Source organism: Pinus tabuliformis, chromosome 1_1 (assembly GCF_031772625.1).
Source record: "Pinus tabuliformis cultivar Carrire ecotype Pingquan chromosome 1_1, CPIR1, whole genome shotgun sequence".
NCBI lineage: Eukaryota > Viridiplantae > Streptophyta > Pinopsida > Pinales > Pinaceae > Pinus > Pinus tabuliformis.
The window spans coordinates 533,238,238-533,257,681 of NC_142297.1; the positions used below are offsets into that span (position 1 = coordinate 533,238,238).

Here is a 19,444-nt window from a genome sequence, read left to right on the forward strand (position 1 = left end):
TTCCATCACCAAAATCTCCAAAAAATCACATTATAAACAACTCCTTTTCAATCACCTAGTCCATACGACCGTCAACTCGCATTATAGACAACTCCTTTTCAATCACCTCGTCCATACGACCGTCAACTCGTACTTCGTTCGCATTTATTCTTGCTTTGCTGATGGAATCAGACAGTTTAGCGAGGGAATTTGAGAGGCAAATTGCCTAGTCATTTTGCAGTGGTGTTGTTTTAAGTGATATTTTGGAGTTTTTTTGGATTTAGTATTTATTTTTTTATTTTGATGATTTAAAATTTATTTATAAAATTTGTAATTTCAATGAATGTCGGCTAAATTTTAGACAAATTAAATAAAAAAGTATATATATATTTTAAATCACACTTAAAAACTGTTAAATTTTAGACAAATTAAATAAAAAAATATATATATATTTTAAATCACACTTAAAAACCATTCCAATCACATTCAGTGTTAAATTTGATAACACCATCATCAATCTTTATTGGAAATCCCAAAATCTGCGAGTGTGTCGTCAATCTTAGCTGGAATTCCAACTGGCCGCCGTCGCTGTGCTACAAGTTTGCGTATAAATGCACTATGGATCTTTTTAACCCTTCAACAATAGCATTATTCTCATTCTGTTTTTCACTCTAATTCCATGGAGAGCTCAAATAGGGCAGTTCAAAGTTCATTTGAACATGCAATATATTGCAAATTGAGTGGTTAACCAGCTGGTTTTATAGCTTGAAATACCTGTGCCTGCTGTTGCTTGTAGTTATAAGTGGTTGGGCGTTTGAGAAATGCTTTCCGGTCTGAGATCGCTTCTGTATGGGGGAACAGCCCCAGAAAGGGAAGACAGCAGCGTAAAGAGAGCCAAATATAAATTGGCAACTGAATTTTTCGAGAATATGGTGCTGGGATGGTCCTGGGAGGATATAATGAACGAAAATCTCTTCAAGAACGAGGTCAAGATCTTTTCTGTTTAATAATTCAGAACTAGCTATGATTGCTTGATATAAGTAGCTGCAGTTGCTTGAATATGTGGAAGTTCATATTTGGAATAACTATGTGAAACGTATTACATTATTTATTTATTTGATTTATTATATAATTATATTAATGGTGGTATTTGTAATATAAATTGATTTATCATTATTATTTAAGTAAAATTTGATTAGTAAGAATGTATACTTTTATTCTTGCTACATATTTTTGAGTTTATTAATATTTTCTTAGCATTTAAGAAATATGAACTCTTAGCCAATTGGCTGAAGCAGTTTTAGGTCTTTCTCTAAAGTCAGAAAGAAAGACAGTTTCACCTTAGATAGTATCTAAAAAAATAGTGTCTAGTACACTCATTGTTGAGGTTATAGCTATAGAGTCATATGCTTTCAAGTAAATCCAGCCTTACTTCCATGTATATAAAACAGGGCATTATCTTATTAACTTTTAGCTGTAATTTTTTTTTTTTGTTTTGTTTTTTATTTTTATTTTTATAAAATTTTCAATATTCTTCTGCCAAGTTTGTCTTTTCCCGTTGGTGGCCACCCTTTCCTATTATGTTAGAGATATTTATGTGTAGTATCATTTTTTCCTATTATGTTAGAGATATTTATGTGTAGTATTCTCTATCCGGCAATTTAATATTGTTGGTCCAAATAAATCCAATAGATTTGGCATTCCTGCATTTTGTTGTTTAGTTGGCTCTTGTTATTTTGATTTATTACTTTAATACCAACTGTTTTTGGATTTTTTTCAATTTGTTAACCCACAATTCACACCAATATAATATTACTGGACAAACTTGGTGCCCAAAAAACACTTTAATTGTTTTCCTCTCAATTTGTTAATCCACAAGTCACATCAATATAATATTACTGGACAAACTAGGAGCCCAAAAAGCACTTTAATTGTTTTCCAATCCCATAACTCTGCCTCTCTACATCCGTATTTGGGTTTTCTCAATTTGTTAACCCACAATTCACACCCATATATTATTATTGGACAAAGCCCAAAAAAACACTTTAATTGTTTTCCAATCACATAACTGTGCCTCTTTACAACTGTTTTGAAGAGCATATAATGCTTTCCACCCTCGTAAATTTCTATTCTTTTGAAGTGCTCCCAATTAAGCTTGTTGTTGAAATGAATCCGAGGTACGTGTATTCATTTACTTCTTCAAGAATGTTGCCTTCAAACAAGAATATAAAATAGATTTAACTGGTTACATTTAATTAAGGAAAAATGAGTTCATTTTTAATTGGTACCAAGTCATCTATTCCACTGTGTTTTGCCTTTTGAGGATGATAAAGTTCAACTTCTTATTTCACGTTGTATTGCACGAGTAGTTTGTCAAGTCAAGTGTGTAGTTAGATTTTTTTTTGACTAGAAGCTACTAAATCAAGTGTGTAGTTAGATTATTTTGACTAAAAGCTACTTAAGCTAGATAGCCTTTAGTCAAAATAATCTAACTATACACTTTGACTTGGTAACTTTTAGTCAAAATAATCTAACTACACACTTGATTTAGTAGCTTTTAATAAAAAAAAGCCCAACTTAGTAAATTTTAGTCAAAATAATCTAACTGCACACTTGACTTAGTAGCTTTTAGTAAAAAAAAAAATTCCAACTACACACTTGACTTGACAAACTACTCATGCAATACAATGTGAAATAAGAAGTTGAACTTCATCATCCTCCGAAAGGCAAAACAGGCTGGAATAGATGACTTGGTGCCAATTAAAAATGCACTCATTTTTCCTTAATTAAATGTAACCATTAAATCCATTTTAATTATGAATATATTACGTGTTTAAAGGCAAAGCAAACATTTCTCATTTTTTTAAAATACAAAAGGATTGTATGATTTTCTCAAATAAAAAGACATAGGTTCTTCTTTGAAGACAACATTCTTGAAGAAGTAAATGAATACAAGTACCTCGGGATTGATTTCAACAAGAAGCTTAATTGGGAGCATTGCAGAAAGAAGAGAATTTTAGAAGGGTGGAAAGCATTATATGCTCTTCAAAACAAATGTAGAGAGGAAGAGTTATGGGATTGGAAAACAATTAAAGTGATTTTTGGTCTCCTAGTTTGTCCAATGATATTATATGGGTGTGAATTGTGGGCTAACAACAATCCTATCTCAAAATGGAATCAAATTGAGAAAATCCAAAAATGCTTGATCATGAGCAAAAGTTTAAAATAAAAAGTTCAGTTTCTTATGAGATAATGCGAGTGAAACATGAGCAACTTCCATCAAAGCAATTGCTATGGTGTGTCTCATAAGGTATCTACAAAAAATTGGAAAAATGAGAGAAGGTAGATGGCCTAAAGTTATCTTCAATGAAGGAATGAGTGAAAGAAAGAAATCATGGATGAGACAAAACAACAAATGGATGCAAAAATGGAATATTTACCTCAATGCATGTCCCACAAACTGCAAGGATTTAAAGAGTTTTGTTATGGAGAAGTTTCGTAAGCATATATGAGGAAAGAGTTGGGTAGAAAGAAGAAGTACTATGTTCAAGAATTCAACCCCACTTGTGATCTCCAACAAAAAGAGTACATTGGAGCTAGCATTCCATGGAGAGCAAAGATTCTTATTGCTCAATTAAGAACTAACTCGCTTCAACTACGGCGCAAAACATGTCGATGGAAAAGACCTAAAGAAGCTTGGGAAGAACGGGTGTGTATTTTTTGCTTGTAATGACATAATTTTGATACCGTTGACTTCATGTTTCTGTATATTTGTACTTGGGTGTACTTGTTGAAGATTTGTAGGTACATAATCTTCAAGATGAAGTTCATCTATCTCATAATTGAAGATGACTTGATCATAATAGTAATGAGCATGATGGAAAAAGAGGAGTTGGATGCTCTTGTTGTAAAAGGAATGATGTCCCTTAAGCTTTGAAAGGTTGAAGTTTCTTCGATGTTATGAAGCTATCGATCTCCCTTAGTTGAGAGGGAGCTTGGATATAAAGAAAGGGTATATTCATGAAGTTGCAAACAAAGACCTAGCTGTGTTGAAAGTACTAAGGCTAAGTTTGGTGTTGCTGTAAGAAGTTAAAGAAGAAAGCCTCCAATGAAGATGTGTTTGGATAGTATGATGATGATCTAAGCAACATATGTATATTTAAAAAACCCCGAAGGTTTGATTTAACTTATGTATAGTTAAAGAAGAAAGCCTCCAATGAAGATGTGTTTGGATAGTATGATGATGATCTAAGCAACATATGTATATTTAAAAAACCTCGGAGGTTTGATTTAACTAATGTATAAAGTTTTTTGATTAATGGGGGTTGTGATTGTGCAGGATCTCTCCATAAGATGGTTAAACGTTTTGAAGCATGCTTGGACTGGTGGATATATCTGATTTAGTTGTTAATGATAGATGAAGCATCTTGTGGCAACAAGACGCTTGGGAGGACCTCTAGTTGGCTTGTTATGATGCTTAGATCCCGAAGGAGGGACGGTGGCGTTGGTCTTAGAGCTTTGACCTTGGATATGCACCTAGATCACTTTGTTCGTGTTAAAGCGGGAGCCTGATGGTACCTAGAGTGACTGAAGCTTGGAACACACCTTAGTCCCACCCAATTAGATACCTTGTTCAAGTATCTAATTTGTAGTACTACGTGTGTTGTGACTCTTTGTAGAATTTATCATTTTGAGATGTTCCATGTACCTCTATATATAGGTAATTATGAATACCTCCTTAGTTAAGAGAGTGTTGAAGAATGTAACTAGTATCGGTTTTCATAATTGTATTTGAATTCATGATGTAATTTATTTTTCAAAAGAAAAGAAAATGGAATTTTATTATAAAAAGTTGACTTATTAAAGCATGGGTTTCATGCTTGGGTCAATGGTCAATAGGTTAAATCACCCATTGTGTGCTCTAGGGATTTTATTTTGAGTCAAAGTCAAATTCATGATGTCATAGACCCATTGGGGCTCTTGTAAACAAGAAAGAGAAAAATTATTTTTGTAAAAAGTGTCTTAGTGTCCACCAAATGATCAGGTCAACTAGCCCTACAAGTCGGCCTTGAAGGAACCCTTCCAGTGCTCAAGAAGACTATAAATATGATGCAATTCGACCTCATTTGGTAGCACATCAATCACACATATTTCTGATCCAATCTGAAGTAGATAAAGAATGTGAGGAGCCTGGGAAGAAGCATGAAGTCCAATGAAGGAATAGGAGGATTCTTCATCTGTGAAAGAAGTGAATTTTTGAAGATGTTAGGGTTTCCACAGGTCTTAATAAAGCAGAAGCTAGCAGTTGACTTTGTTGAAGTTGATCTCTTGGATAGGTGGCTGATCTGATCATGGTGTGTTGGTCTTTAAAGTAAAAAAGGTCTTGGTCCTCTCAATCTGATTTGAATCTATAGTGGAAGAGTTTGACTAGGTTTTCCCCTTCATAGGGGTTTTTCCCTAACTTGGAGCCTAACTCTCGTGTCTTATTTGATCTTCTTTTTTGGCATTTGTCTTGATGATAAAATAAACACAAAAATAATAATGAAGAACTAATATGATGACCACAAGAATTTGTCGAAGGAAAGAGAAATCATTTTAAGAAACCTGATATATATGCTGCCCTAGATTTCTCAACAATGGAGGAGTTTTTTTGAGAATATGTTGCACGTGGAGAGGACCAGTGGCTTTTTACATGAGCTTGGAGTTTGAGGAGGACCACACATGTTATTATTGCATGTATTTACTTGGTCTTATTTTTGTATTTGGAGATTCTCCTTGGAGGGCATGGATGTGGAGACATTACTCTTGTCATTTGTGGAGGGTCATACTTGTTGGAGTGCACCCTATGATTAATTTATTGCTTCCTTGAAGGGTGCACATATGGAGGAGCATATCTTAATTGTTCATGGAGCCTTACATGTTGGAGGTTGTAACTACTTAATTATTTTATCATTTGTTGAACTTGTTTTATGGAAGGGGTTACTCGAGAGAATTCTTTTATTGTATTTTCATGCAATCGTTTTGGAGGCTACACTTAGTGAGTTCCTTTAGGCGGGCCTTGGAGTACATCCTCACATGTCAAGGATTATTTTGTTTGTACTATTTATCTAGTACATTGGAGTGTGCACTATATGTAGGGCCATTCAACATCTTGACATGGTAAAAGACCTATTTTAGGTGATGAGCCCCTTCTCCATTTGTGAGCACTACGAATTTGGGGCATGAGAAGCTCTCCCCTTTGGCTACATTTTACATCAATTTCACAAGCTTAATGGAAGATTTTGTAATAAAAATGATTTTGTAAACTAGCTAATTTGACTTTGTAATAAAAAATATTTTTAAGTCAAACACATGCAAGACAACCCTTGACATCTTGGGCTTTGATGGATGAAAAATTAGTTACAAGCTTAAAAACCCTAGATTTACCCTGAAACAAAAGTTAACCATTTGGAATTTTGACTTTATGGTTGACTAGATAAGGAAAGATTAGTGCCTAATTTTTTTGGCTGTATGGGGTCAACCAAGGCTCCCCTCTCATGTGTATGTGAAACTAGGGTGATAGTTATACTTGTCCACTACAAACCCTAACAAATCCACCTAGTTTCTTACAAGCTTCAAGATAATTCAAGGGGAAGATACGTCACTAATAATCATAAAAAAACTTTGAAGAAGGGACTTGTTCAAAAATATAGAAAGAGAGTGCAACACAAATAATAGAAAAGCACAACTACACTTGCAACCATTCATAAATAAAATGTACAAAGATTAAGAAATATCACTTGCTCAATAAATTGATTTCATATACAAAACCCTAGATCCAAAAACATCCATGAAATTGTAAAACATCCACAAGACATCTTTCTCAAAGAGTGTGCTTAAATTCTCCATCCATAGCAAAATGAAAATCATAATATTAGACAATTAGTGTTCTTCACAAGTTCTAGCAATGAGTTAGAATTAAGAGGTGTTTCTCTTATTTTTATGAAGAGAGGTAGCAACCCTCTCAATATAAGAATAATATTCTCCTAGCTTTTATCTTAAAAAAATATAAAATACTGTTATCTCTTTACAAACCCTATAAATATGGTCAATAATACATACAATATCTATGATACATGAGTGAATGAGTCAAAAGGCCTTAAAGATAATGAAGTAAACTCTCATCCATTTCCAAGTCGTCCTCTTCATAAGAATAAAAAAGTCCCACATGTGACATATTTGGGCTCCCAAAACTGGACAACTCCCTCAAAAATCATGTGAAAAGGCATGAAAAAGGTCTCAAAAGTGAAACATTGCCTTCAAAGGGTGCAACATTCTCTCTAGAAGCCCCAATGGCCTCCTCCATAGGTGGGACAACCTTTATCAAGCAAAACATTGACCTCAATGTTCTGCAAAGGTACATTTTCCAAAGAAAGGCCTAAGCGACACAAAGTAGTCATCAATCCTAATTTGTGTGCACAAAGCAAATGCAACATAAACAATGAAACATGTCAAATGTAAATTCCATTAGGTAGAGGACACTGAGTTTATTTTCTAACTTAACGATAAGTCATAGAATTCATACAATTTACCAAGTTTAGGTGTGGTTAGGGGTATCATTAACCCTTATTGAAAGTGGCAACTCCCAAGAAGAGTAGTTCCTAGGAAAACCAATCAAGGATCATGTGTAGTGATAGATGGTATGGTTTGGTGGGTAAATTCAAGAGTTGAATTACATTGTCATGATGAGGTTGTTTAAGATATTCATCCACATGAGTGCATTCGAAATATGAGGGAGCAATTATGCATCAAGTTACCCTTTCCTTAGCACTATTTCTTATTGCCCCTTGGCTTTTTTATTTTATTTTTCATTTAGTCCCCCCTTTATTAGAGATGGCTTTTACAAATAGGATTTGAGTTAATGGCCTCATAGAAAGGGAGCATTACTCAAGGTTTATTTTGGCTTTTGTTTTTATTTATTTATTATCTTTACCTCGAGCTTATAGCTATTTTAGTTTGAGGTTCTTCTGATAATACCATGAAACATGAACCCTTTTTTTGTGACACATGACAACAAACTCATGAACAAGATTAAGGAAATCAAGTAAGATTGAGAGTGTTAAGTATGGATTGGTAAATGGACATGCTACACCTTCCAAAGCCTCCTAGTAATACAAATCAACCCATGAATGAAAATGCTTATCAAAAGAAGGATGATGATCCACCAAAGAAAAACAAGGTAAGTAGCAAAAATTTAGAGCATCATAATCCATTGTCTGACTCAATATATGATCACTACTTTCATGACAAGTACCCGAGAGATTAACACCTAGTATGAAACAATGAAATATTGTACCTCATGTATATTAGGCATCATAATCGTGAAATGTGAGTGAGTTGATCAAAAGTGGGAAGCATCACTTCCGACATATGCGTCTGCATGGATACATTAATGATTGGGCTGGAACAGAAAGAGCACAACGAGCACAACTTGGGATTTTTGATGATATCTTGGATGAGTAGGAAACAAAAAGCTCGGTCGAGGCAAAGCATATTGCCACTAACATGGCAAGCTATGAGACAGTTTGGTTGAGAAAGATATTTGGAGAACTATGTGAGCAGGTCCTGGATATGACAATGACATATTACGAAGACGAGTGGAATTTGATTGGCAGATAATCCTGTATATAGCTAGGACAGAGATATCTTCATAGATTGAGACAGTGCTGCTATGTGAGACAAGCCTAGGCTTGTGGTTGTTGCCTCCATGAGAGGGAGGATGAATAAGGTATCCTTTTGTGACCTGTATTAAATTATAACATAATATTTGAACTGATGTTCTGCATTAACAAGAATATAAAGGACTGCTGCTCTTGGTAATGTATAAGGTAGTGTGATTGAACTCTTCATTGAGTTGGTTTAAGATGTCACTGGATATGAGCATCGTGATATGCTTCTAATCTACAGAGAGTAGCATGGATTGATGGATGTGACCCTATGGAGTAACAGTCTTAGCTCCCAGGGTGAGGAATTGAGATGTAGGGCTCTTGGGGTTGAGGTATCTCTGGACAATAAGGTATCACACCTATCTGTTACCCATAGGGTGGAAGATGTAGCTCCATTATCTTGGTCTATGCAGAGTATACCCCAGTTGGCATCTGTGTTTCCCACTAATCTAGGCAATGGGTGTTGGTTTCTTGAGTTAGGCGCGATCCTTACTAATGGTAAATGGCATCCCACTCAAGCTAGACATGTAGGTGTTCTACCAATTGACTCTTTAGGGTCTTGTTGGGAAGATCAATAGATAATATGATAGGTGTGATCCTTACCATTTATGGTAAGTGGTATCCCTCCTTTTATCTCAAAGCAGTGGGATATGCGCGATCCTTACCTCATAAGGTAAGTGGCATCCCTCCTATTGTTTGTAGTTTCCCAGGTCATAGCATTGGCTCCCTGTTGGCAGAGTTTCTTGGGACGTAGCATTGGATCCCTGTTTACAGAGTTTCTTGGGACGTAGCATTGGCTCCCTGCTGGCATAATTTCCTGGGTCGTAGCATTGGCTCCCTACTGGCAGAGTTTCCTGGGTTGTAGCATTGGCTCCCTGTTGGCAGAGTTTCCTGGGTCGTAGCATTGGCTCCTTTCTGGTAGAGATTATTGGGCAACAACATTAGCTTCCTGCTAGCAATGCTTCCAGGTGGTAGAAGTGGCTCCCCGATGGATAGAGGCTGGTAGATTGAGCTCCCCTTTGATGTCAAATTATTCTTATTTTAGATTCGAGAGTGTTCATCATATCATCAAAGTCTGACAAGAGATGAGCAGGGATAAGTAGAGATGAACCAAGATCAGAAGTGATGACATTTGATGACGAGATACTTGAGATGGGACATGATATGATGACAAGATTTGAATTTCTCCCTAGTTGAGAGGGAGTGTTAATTTTTGGCAGCTTAGTGACAAATTCCAACCATGGGAGTAGATTCCTCTTTTCAAGAGGACCAATTTTTACTATTGAAGCGCCCAATTTGGACAAGGGAAAGTGTATTTTTGAAGAAAATCTTACATGTGCACAAAAGGACATGTCGGCCCTAACAGGAAAATGGACACCCTTGGAAGCTTATAAATACAAGTGACCTCAAGCTCATTTTGATCATCACCAAGAATCATCTTCTTCTCTTCTTCATTGATTGGTTCACATAGGTTTGAGGCTGGTTGCAAGAGAAATTCTAGCTTGAGTGAGACTCCAAAAAGGAGTTTCCAGACTCATTATTGTAGTAGTTGTAGAAGCAGTGTAGTATTAGCAACAGAGCAGTAGAAACAACAGTGCGAGGTAGAACAGAGTATGCACAGTGTTGGTGGACAGAGTTTGCCCAAGAGGCTTTATAGTGGTTTCCAATGACGGGGAGTTAAATTAGTGTGAAATTTGAAGAAAGGAGGTGTAACAGATGTCAGATATGGTCAGTCTAGCTACAGGTTGTGGGGGAAAGAGATGTTGGGGAGAAAACACCTTCCTCACTAAGGGAGTGTTAGTTCTTGGATGATATGGTAGTATCAGACATGTGTTCTAGTCTCGATTTGTGTCTAAGAGGCTATGAAACACAAGATCTCCAAGACCCAAAAAAAGCTTCGGGAGAAAGCACCCAGATACCACTCAATTAAATTAATTGATCAATAATTAAAAATTCCTAAGTCTAACTTAGGAAAATTAATTAATTAATGGGAATTAATTGAGGAGATTGGCTTATGCTCTAGAGACTTCTAGAAAATGACTTGGATCTAGTCTATAAGATAATCTTAGCCATTGATTACGATTAGATCTTTTCCATTGATGCTCCAACGCGAAAGATACAAGAGCAAGCCAATGACATGGAGAAAGATACAAGAGGGAGAGCGAGTTAGCCAAGGAATATCAAGCTACCCATTTGCAGTGATTCAACAAGGGTGCAATTCGGGCCAAAGAGAGAGCATCAGAGAGAGGGAGCAATAGAAAATTCAAGAGGATTCTGAGGATTTTTCCAGTGTCGGAGAGGCAAGAGAAGGGAAGCCGAATTATCTGTAGAGAGGGTTGCAGAAGGCAGCGCGAGCAGCCAAAAACCCCAATGCGAGTAAATGGAAAGAGGTCGTTTCAGTTGCTCGAGGTCGGGAGATCAATCGGAAGGCAGTGCAAATATTTTCCAAGGGCAGAGGGAGGTCGTGCGACTAATATAGAGCCAATTTGTAGGCAGTGCGACTTATTCCAGGCCAACAATGCACATTATGGGCATAGGTGTGAGTTTCCTGTGAGGAGTCCAAGTAGGCTAGTGGAGGGCGAGTTGCTTTGCAGAGGGAGAAAATTAACTCCTAGATATTTTTCTAGTGTATTCGCTGGAGGATTTCTAGTTGGGCATCTAGATTATCATACTCTCAGAATTTGTTGAATAATAATATAAAAACCCCTCATCTACTACACCATATTTTCCTTCGGGGTTTCTTCGAGACTTTTCAATGCAAAATAGTTTTGTCAATTTTGATGAGTGTGTATCTATTTCTCAGTTCCGTATTTACTTGCGCAACATATTTATTTTGTGAAGAATAGTGGTGTGATGTATTCATTAACTACTGTAAACAATTAAATTGCTTATCAGTTAGGAGAATAACTTCCAGTTATTGCAATTTCAAGGAAAATTCAAAGACCACACACATCATAGTGAATCAAATATAAAATTTCTTTATATCTATTGTCAGTACTTGGAAATGGTTTCTTGATGTTCTTTCCAAGTGCGCAACCTTCACATACACCATCATGCTTTATCTGCGATTTAGGAACTCCTGAAACTATTTGACTCAATTTAGGCAATGCTTTATAATGAAGATGTCCATACCTTCTATGCCATAGCTCACTTTGATTGATTTCATCATACACTAGTGCTTGAGCTGGTTGACTCGCGAGCCTATATAGTATCCCATCACGAATCCCAATAACCCCCACGTTATCTATACTAGAGCCTTGGACAACATAAGTACTTTGCCATCCACAAAAGCTACTCTATCGCCTTCGTTTTTTAAACATGAAATAGAGATAAGGTTCTTTCTCAAACTTGGTACATATAGAACATTGCTGAGATGTACATGGTTACTATTGCTGCACAAACTAGCAGACCTAGTTAATAGGCTAGAGCTAGAGGGCACAACAACAATTTGGGATAAATGCCTACTGTCACAACAGCCTATGTCCCTTGCTCTTTTTTGATTTTCACCAGTGGTAGGAGTCCCAATAACCCTCACATTTGATTGATGTCTTTTTACTAAGGTTTGGAGTGAGGCAAGGATATCTCATTCAATGGAAAGGCTGAATTGAGGTGTGAGATTTGGGAGAAGCTAGAAAGGATTTCCACAAAAAACCCCTTGGTAGAAAGACTATTTAGGACCTAGGGTTGGAGTATGTGACGGGATATGAGTTCATCCAAGGTCAATATAGTCAAGAGAAAAGGTCTTGAACGATATGCCTCTAAGTTGCAAACCTTCAAGAATTCCCCAAGTCAAAGCAGCTTCGAGGGTTCCCACTTGGTACGATGGCTAGGGCATCAATAATATCGAGATTCAACTGTGAGAAATGCGTGAAATTTTGAGGAGAACTGGGGAAACACCGGTGAAAAATATTTTCTAATTGGTTTTGCAAGATATTACTCCCAAAGAATTTTGTACCATGACCTAGTGAGGTTACCTTTCCTTGAAAGGATGAAGAAATAGGAGGAGAGATAAGGTGAGGAGAAGTGAATTTTCAATGAAGATATGATCACCAAGGATCCCAGACCCAGTTCTTATCAATTGGGAGAAATGGAGTCAAGAGTTACTTTGATTTAAGATCTTCGCTCTATCGAGGAGACCTATGCAGTGTCGCTAGCCCTAAAGGAGGCAGTTACACAACTACAATAAATATTTATACTTAGTTGACAAAGATTGATGAAGTTTCAAGGTTGCAATATGCAAAATGAGCTTATATGAACATTCATTCACATTATTTATGAGTAATGCATGAAATACAACCAATAATCCCAGTGTTTTCACAAATTCGCATTAAATTAGGGCACATTCAAGATCTTGACATGATATTCCATACATTAGACATGTATCAATGTAAAAATATAGCATTAAAGGCACTTACAAGATAATGAGAGGACATCCATCCATCAACATTGCTAAGAGAAGCTCCAAGACAAGATGCGAAATTTCTACATAGCAAAATGCATCCAAAACATCCAATTTCGTCCAACAATTATAGGTTTGAATTCTTTTTCACAACAGAGATTGAAATCCAAGTGATGATGAGATACAAAATGAGGCTCTCCTTTACTTATATGAGCCTTTACAAGTTTGAATTAGCCTCATTAGTCTAATTAAGGCTCTAATAATATTTTAATGTGCAAATAACATCTCTTTTGGTGACAAGCCCACCAAATAGCTCAATAAGTGAAAAGTATAAGGCATCCAAAGCTAGCCAAAATGATTGAATAATGGTCAAGGGGGTCATTGGAGGGCCTAAATGAGTCCTCAAAGTGCCATGATGAAGAGGACAACTCCCAAAATGATGATCAAAGGGGTGTCCCCTTGATTTACAATCAAAACACCTTGTGGTGCTCCAAAGTGGCTGTGGGGCACAATCAATGGTGTCATGGGTCTCTAGTGGCTCAATAACAAGTTCATACTCCATCAATGAGGGCTAAAAGAGGATGCATGCTCTCTTGTGTCTCTTCGGATGAGACAAAACACCAGTTGGGCCCTAGATCGATTGCCAAGTGTTGGGTGTAAATGTGTGGTCGACTAGGAAACATGTGTTAAATTTTGTAGCATCAAACAGGTTTTCTAGTTTTGAATTTGGTCAAAGAGTCCAAGGACCACTAGATCACCAAAACCCAAAAATCGTTTCAGGAGAAAATAAATAGAGATGGCTCAATTAAGTTAATTAATCGATAATTAAATGTTTTTTGAGCCTAACTTAGGAAGAGTGATTAATTAACATGAATTAATTGAGAAAGCTGATATTTCTCTAGAAACTCACATGGATTGACTCATACATGATCTTAGCCATTGATGGAGATTTAATCATGGTCGTTGGTTCGCCAACGAGAGATTGTAAGAGGAGGTCAATGGGTTTGGAGCTAGACACACTTGAGAGGTTGGTTTCCTTGGCAGAACAAGCATCCAACAATTGAGTAGAGAGAGTTCGAGCCAAAAGGGAAGTAGAGACAGTGAGTTCAAAGGAATATTTCCAGTTTCGGAGAGGCAACAACAAGAGGACCAGTTATTCCACTAAAGGTTGCACAGGGATTGCACAAGCAACTTTATAGTGGAATATCGAATTGGTTGAGAAGGGGGTCAATTCAACTACAAATTATTGTGTCCAAAAATAATTGTGTCAAATTATTATGTGTGTGTTAGCATTTTCTCAGTTTCCTGCATTTTTTTTTTTGCAGCGTTTTTATGGTGAAAATTGTAATTGTTATTTTATCCGTTATTTGTCGTAGCATATAAACTACACTTAATTTTTAATCAGTTAGAAGAATAGTTTCCAGTTGCTGCGATAGATTACAAATTTCACAACATGATCCAAGTGCATTGCCGTCTCTGTATGGTTGGGGCACGAACAAGCAACGTGTGGTGCTGAAGAATCCCATGGTATAACAATCAATACTCTGCTGTGGTGGAGGCCCATGGTTCTCAACGCTCACCCTACAAGTGCCATTATGACCCTCTAGACCAAGTCCAAAATGGAGACCCACCTGCAATCTTGTATAAGATCCAATGCGTCTCCTCACCTCCCAGTACAACTAATCATTAGTACAATTGAGTAAATAAGCTTGCTAATTAGGGGCAAAAGTGGACACTTCGTAGTGGCATTCCCATCCAAATGGGCTTCAAAATGTATAGGTGTTTCCTTGCTCGACAAGAGAGGTTCATAAAGGACCCTATTTGGCGGTTTCAACCTCTAAGGGGGTGACAGGTCCATGGTACATCAATCAAATGTCAGGTGTCATGTGAAATGATGATGGAACATCAATAGAATGAGGGCAACCCACACCTTGGGTATGAATGTAGGAGGGAGAAATCGTGGAACAGGGGTTGCCCCGACCTTTGTTTTTCCACCTTTCTTCATATGCATTTTTCCTTTTATTGATTTTTCTTGTTTTTACTGCTTGGGGCTCCAGGGGATGAGAGCATGATTTGTATGATGTAGCAGTGATTAATCCCTTAAGGTAGGGTAGTTCATTGCCCACTAGGGGTTGGGATGATCATGGATTCCTTAATGATGCAGGGGGCTGGCCCTAGGAACCAGGGTGATGGCCATAATGATAGGTGGTAGAGCTCATGTTTGCCTTTTGCCCACGTGCTAAATTTGTATGTCCCAACCATATTTTGCATTTTGTGGCACATTTTCTGTTGTAAGTGGCCAAATTATGCTTTTATCTTTATTTTTAGCTGCATCAACCTTCGGGGCATTGTTTCAAGGCCCAACCCAAAGTGTAGACAAGGGGAGGGGGAGGGTAATACCTTGTGGACCCAATGGACAAATGTGGACTCAGATGGGAAAAGTGTGAAAAGGGGTTGTAATGAGCGGAGGGGAGTGAGATATATGGTTTCAGGAAGCGAGATCATGCAACCAAATATAGGGTTTCCCATGTAGTGCCACTCCTAGAGATAGTAGCCCATAGAGAAAATCCCATGGGACCAAGATACGAGATTCAACCCTAGGTTGGGACAAGGGAATGAGAGTACAATCCAAGCCCATTCTTTCTTCCGAATCCCCTAACTAATCTATGTCCAAACATGCCTAACAAGAGCAAGCATAAACACCCAATTACATAATGAAAAGGCATACCTTTAGGGTTGGAAGACCCATCTTCAAACATACAATCATAAGTTATAACAGATGAGAGAGGGAACACAATGGTTGCCTTAGGGGACGGAGAATGGTGGCGCATCGAGCTATTTGGTGGCTGCAAGGGGTTGTTGGCTACTGGCTAAAGACAAATCTAGGAGAAAATTTCTCCTACAAGGGTTAACCACCAGTGGTGGGTAACAATTACCAGATTCCAGCTCTATGGATGCTTTTCCAACTCCTTTTATTGCATAGCTGTGATTGTATCCAAGCTTTAGTCTTTGGGACAACCTCTTTTCCATCATGCTAGAGAGATTGCCATGATTTTTGTTCATATGTCTTGATGCACCACTATCGACCAACCACATATAATCATCATCTGCAATAGAACCTGTTAGAGCATAAAACTAAAAGAAGTCTTTGTCACCCTTGGACTTCTTTGGGTGCTCATCCTCAACATTTGCTACAAAATCATGTTGTTTTCCCTTTCTCTTCGTGTTATTAGCGATTTCAGGATAATCTCTCTTGAAGTGTCCAAATTTATGACGACCATAACATTGAATCTTTGACATGCCCTTCTTCCTTTGAGAAGGAGAAGGTCCTTTCCCTGACTTCTTGTGTTGAGAACCAAACTTCTTCTTTGCTTTGTTCTTGAAGCGAGTTGCAAATGCTTGAGATTCTTCTTTATTTCGATCTCTTGATATTAACCTTGATTCTTCTTGAGCACACGAGGTACACAATTCTTAAATAAGGTGATCTCTAGGGCTTTTGCAACAGTGATCTCAATGTTACTTCCTTCGCCAAACCTCTGATACCATGTTGATTTTCTAAGTGCAATATAGACTAGCACAAAGTTTTTGAAACATTGATAATTACTTTTGATGTTGATCTTCTTTCAAATTATTCCAATAAGCTTCATAAATAAAACCATACAAGAACACTAGAATAATGGAGATCACAATGCACAAAGAGAAGACAAGATTTACACTAGGAAAACCCACCAAGGGGAAAAACCCAACAACCTTTTCAATAGAGAAATTCTTCTGTTCAACAAGAGACACACCTAGACTTACCGTCAAACTTGGTCAACCCCTCCAAGCCTCCCAGTTTGATCCAAAATTTCACTCTGCTTAATATGACCGAAGATTTCATGCCCTGCATTTCATGCGAACTTCTTGTTACTCATGCGCAATTTCTGTGACTTGTGCACTTCTTGAGACACCTGAGCACTTCTGGTGACTCATGTGCACTTTCTGTGACTCATGCGCACTTCTTGTGACACTTGCGCACTTTCTGTGACTCATGCGCACTTCTTGTGACACGTGCACACTTCTTGTGCTCTCTCTCCTTCGCATAGATAAACTGAAGAATAAATAATGAGTGATGAGATGCAAATTGCACTTGAGGAGGTTGAGCTGCCTATATATAGTGTTTTGTTGGGTTGAATGGGTGTCCTTTGCCCTGGGTTGACTTTACTTGGAGGGATGCTCATTTGACAACTTTGGATCCAAAAATTACAATTTCAAAATTCAAATTTTCTTCTTTTAAAAGTTGCAATGGGACTTTGACTCAAAACACATTTTTCTTTTGACTCTAGTATTTAAAATATGCTTTAGGATAATCAATACAAGTACGTTTAGTGGCCAGATATACATTATGAAAACCAACCATAGTTACCAATTCAACACTGACTAGTTTGCCAAAAGCCTTTAGAAGAACACAAGAAAAGAAGAAATCATCCTTTGTTTTTGAAATTCTATTTAAAATTGATGTTTGTTTTGTTTGTTAGTTTGTTCAAGACTTGCAAATTAGCAATTTGGATATGAATCTGCAACTTAATGGCATCGAAACCTATCCAAATTATTCGAGGATCACACCTGGCTTGGGCCACATAACATAGCTGGATTTTTGGTACCCACAGGATTTTGAACCAACGACCTTCATATAAGGAGTGCCTTTACAAAACACCCTTTTGTCGACTTTTCACTCTTGTGGGTTATTTAAAGTTGATGTTGACATATAGCTTTACTTATATTTTGCAATCACTAACTTAATTCTAAAATTAATAGTAAAAGTGACATCCTTTTTTTTAGTATCATTGGTGATGTGATTAGGCCTAATGTACCTCACATGAAGAAGATATAAATTAGGTGTTTCTTAAGATTCTAATATGCTCTAACATTTTTTTCAACACTTAAACATATGCTCAAAGAAAACCTTGTATGCTTTCCTCTTGAACCCCTAAGTTTGGAATTGTGGGATTCTAAGATTCAAGGTTACAAGGGGAATGGGTCATGTTAACCCACCAAAAAATGGGTAACACAAAGGAGAAAATTTTCTCCCTTTTGGATAGTTAGACAGGCGACAACCATATGGAACAACCCTTGACATGATGCCATGGACCCTCCACGCATATGCTTTGGTCAAACTTCTCTTGCCATTCATCGTTCCTTCTTAAAGGAAGGCGGGTCATCATTCGAAAGGTACTTTAACCATCGTGCAATCATGGGATTTTAGTTAGTGTGTTGGGCATTTTAGTGTGAATTAAGGGGTGATCTGGATGATTGATCAATATTTACTATAAACTTGTTCTCTCACTTCACCATGGGGTTTAGTTTTTGACCCTAGTCCAGTGGGACCTCCTCTAAGGCCTCATGGTTATAAGAAGGGCACTTCTTGGGAGACTTGGATTGAATTAGCGTGTCCATGTTACTCCATACTTACCACTTTCCATCAATCCTTGGATATCACCTCCATGCTTTGGGATTGCAACCATTGGTTCATTTGGGTTGGCACTCTCTTATCCTCATCCTTGAGTTTGGGTCAGAAAAATTTCCCGAGGAGGTTGATGTAGCGAAAAGAACAATAAAAGTATAAAATGGCCACAATGAAAGAAAAAGAATGTTAGAATGCAAAACATGGTCCGGACAATGAATTATTTCGTTGGAAAAAACCTAAAATGAGCTCTACCCTCATTATCCATCACCCAATTCCCAGAGCACTAGATGCTCCACACATTAAAAGTGGAACCCTTGTAATGTCCCAACCTCAATGAACAATAAATTGCCTCAAGGGGTAATAAATATATGTTGCACGAAGATTCGTCCCGACCAAAAAAATTTTTGTACTCTATGTTTCGGCATATCGAGGACTTTTACAGGGGTTGGGAACGTCCCTAATTTTTTGGGGACTTCATTGGGGACTTGGGGACTTCCAAGTCGTTCTCAATTTGTCCGGGGAAAATTTTGGAGACTTTTTTGGTACCGTTCCACCATCCCGAGGGAAAAACGGTATGTCTGAACCGATTTTGATTGGGTTTACTTTGCAGTTTGGATGACTTTTCTTGTTGTTCTGGATGGGATTATAGTGTGAAAAGTTGTTTATGCTAACTTCCAAAGATAACTGCTAAAATAACTCCTGTTCAGTGTTGGAATATATTTTCTCCTCTTTTTGTCGCTTAACTGTCTAAAGCAATAGCCCTCACTACCAAACTTCTGCCTATAATTACTATTGCTTAAAAATGGCATCACTTGAGAAATAATTAAGAAGTTTGCCAACCTTTATTTCCTGTGGCATGAATCAGGGACACAATTATTGTTAATGAAAACCTTCTAGTATTGTTGTGAAGGTGAA

General features: G+C 37.3%; 1 protein-coding gene across 3 annotated transcripts in view; it reads left to right on the forward strand.

Annotated features, from left to right (window-relative positions):
• Window positions 1-487: 487 nt before the first annotated feature.
• LOC149214141 (uncharacterized) overlaps window positions 488-19,444 on the forward strand; it is a 515,106-nt gene continuing 496,149 nt past the window's right edge. For all 3 annotated transcript variants that reach the window (XM_089392204.1, XM_089392206.1, XM_089392205.1), the window contains exon 1: window positions 488-965. In XM_089392204.1, the coding sequence (XP_089248330.1) occupies window positions 801-965 (165 nt within the window). In that variant the 5' untranslated portion in view covers window positions 488-800. The remainder of the gene's footprint in view (window positions 966-19,444) is intronic.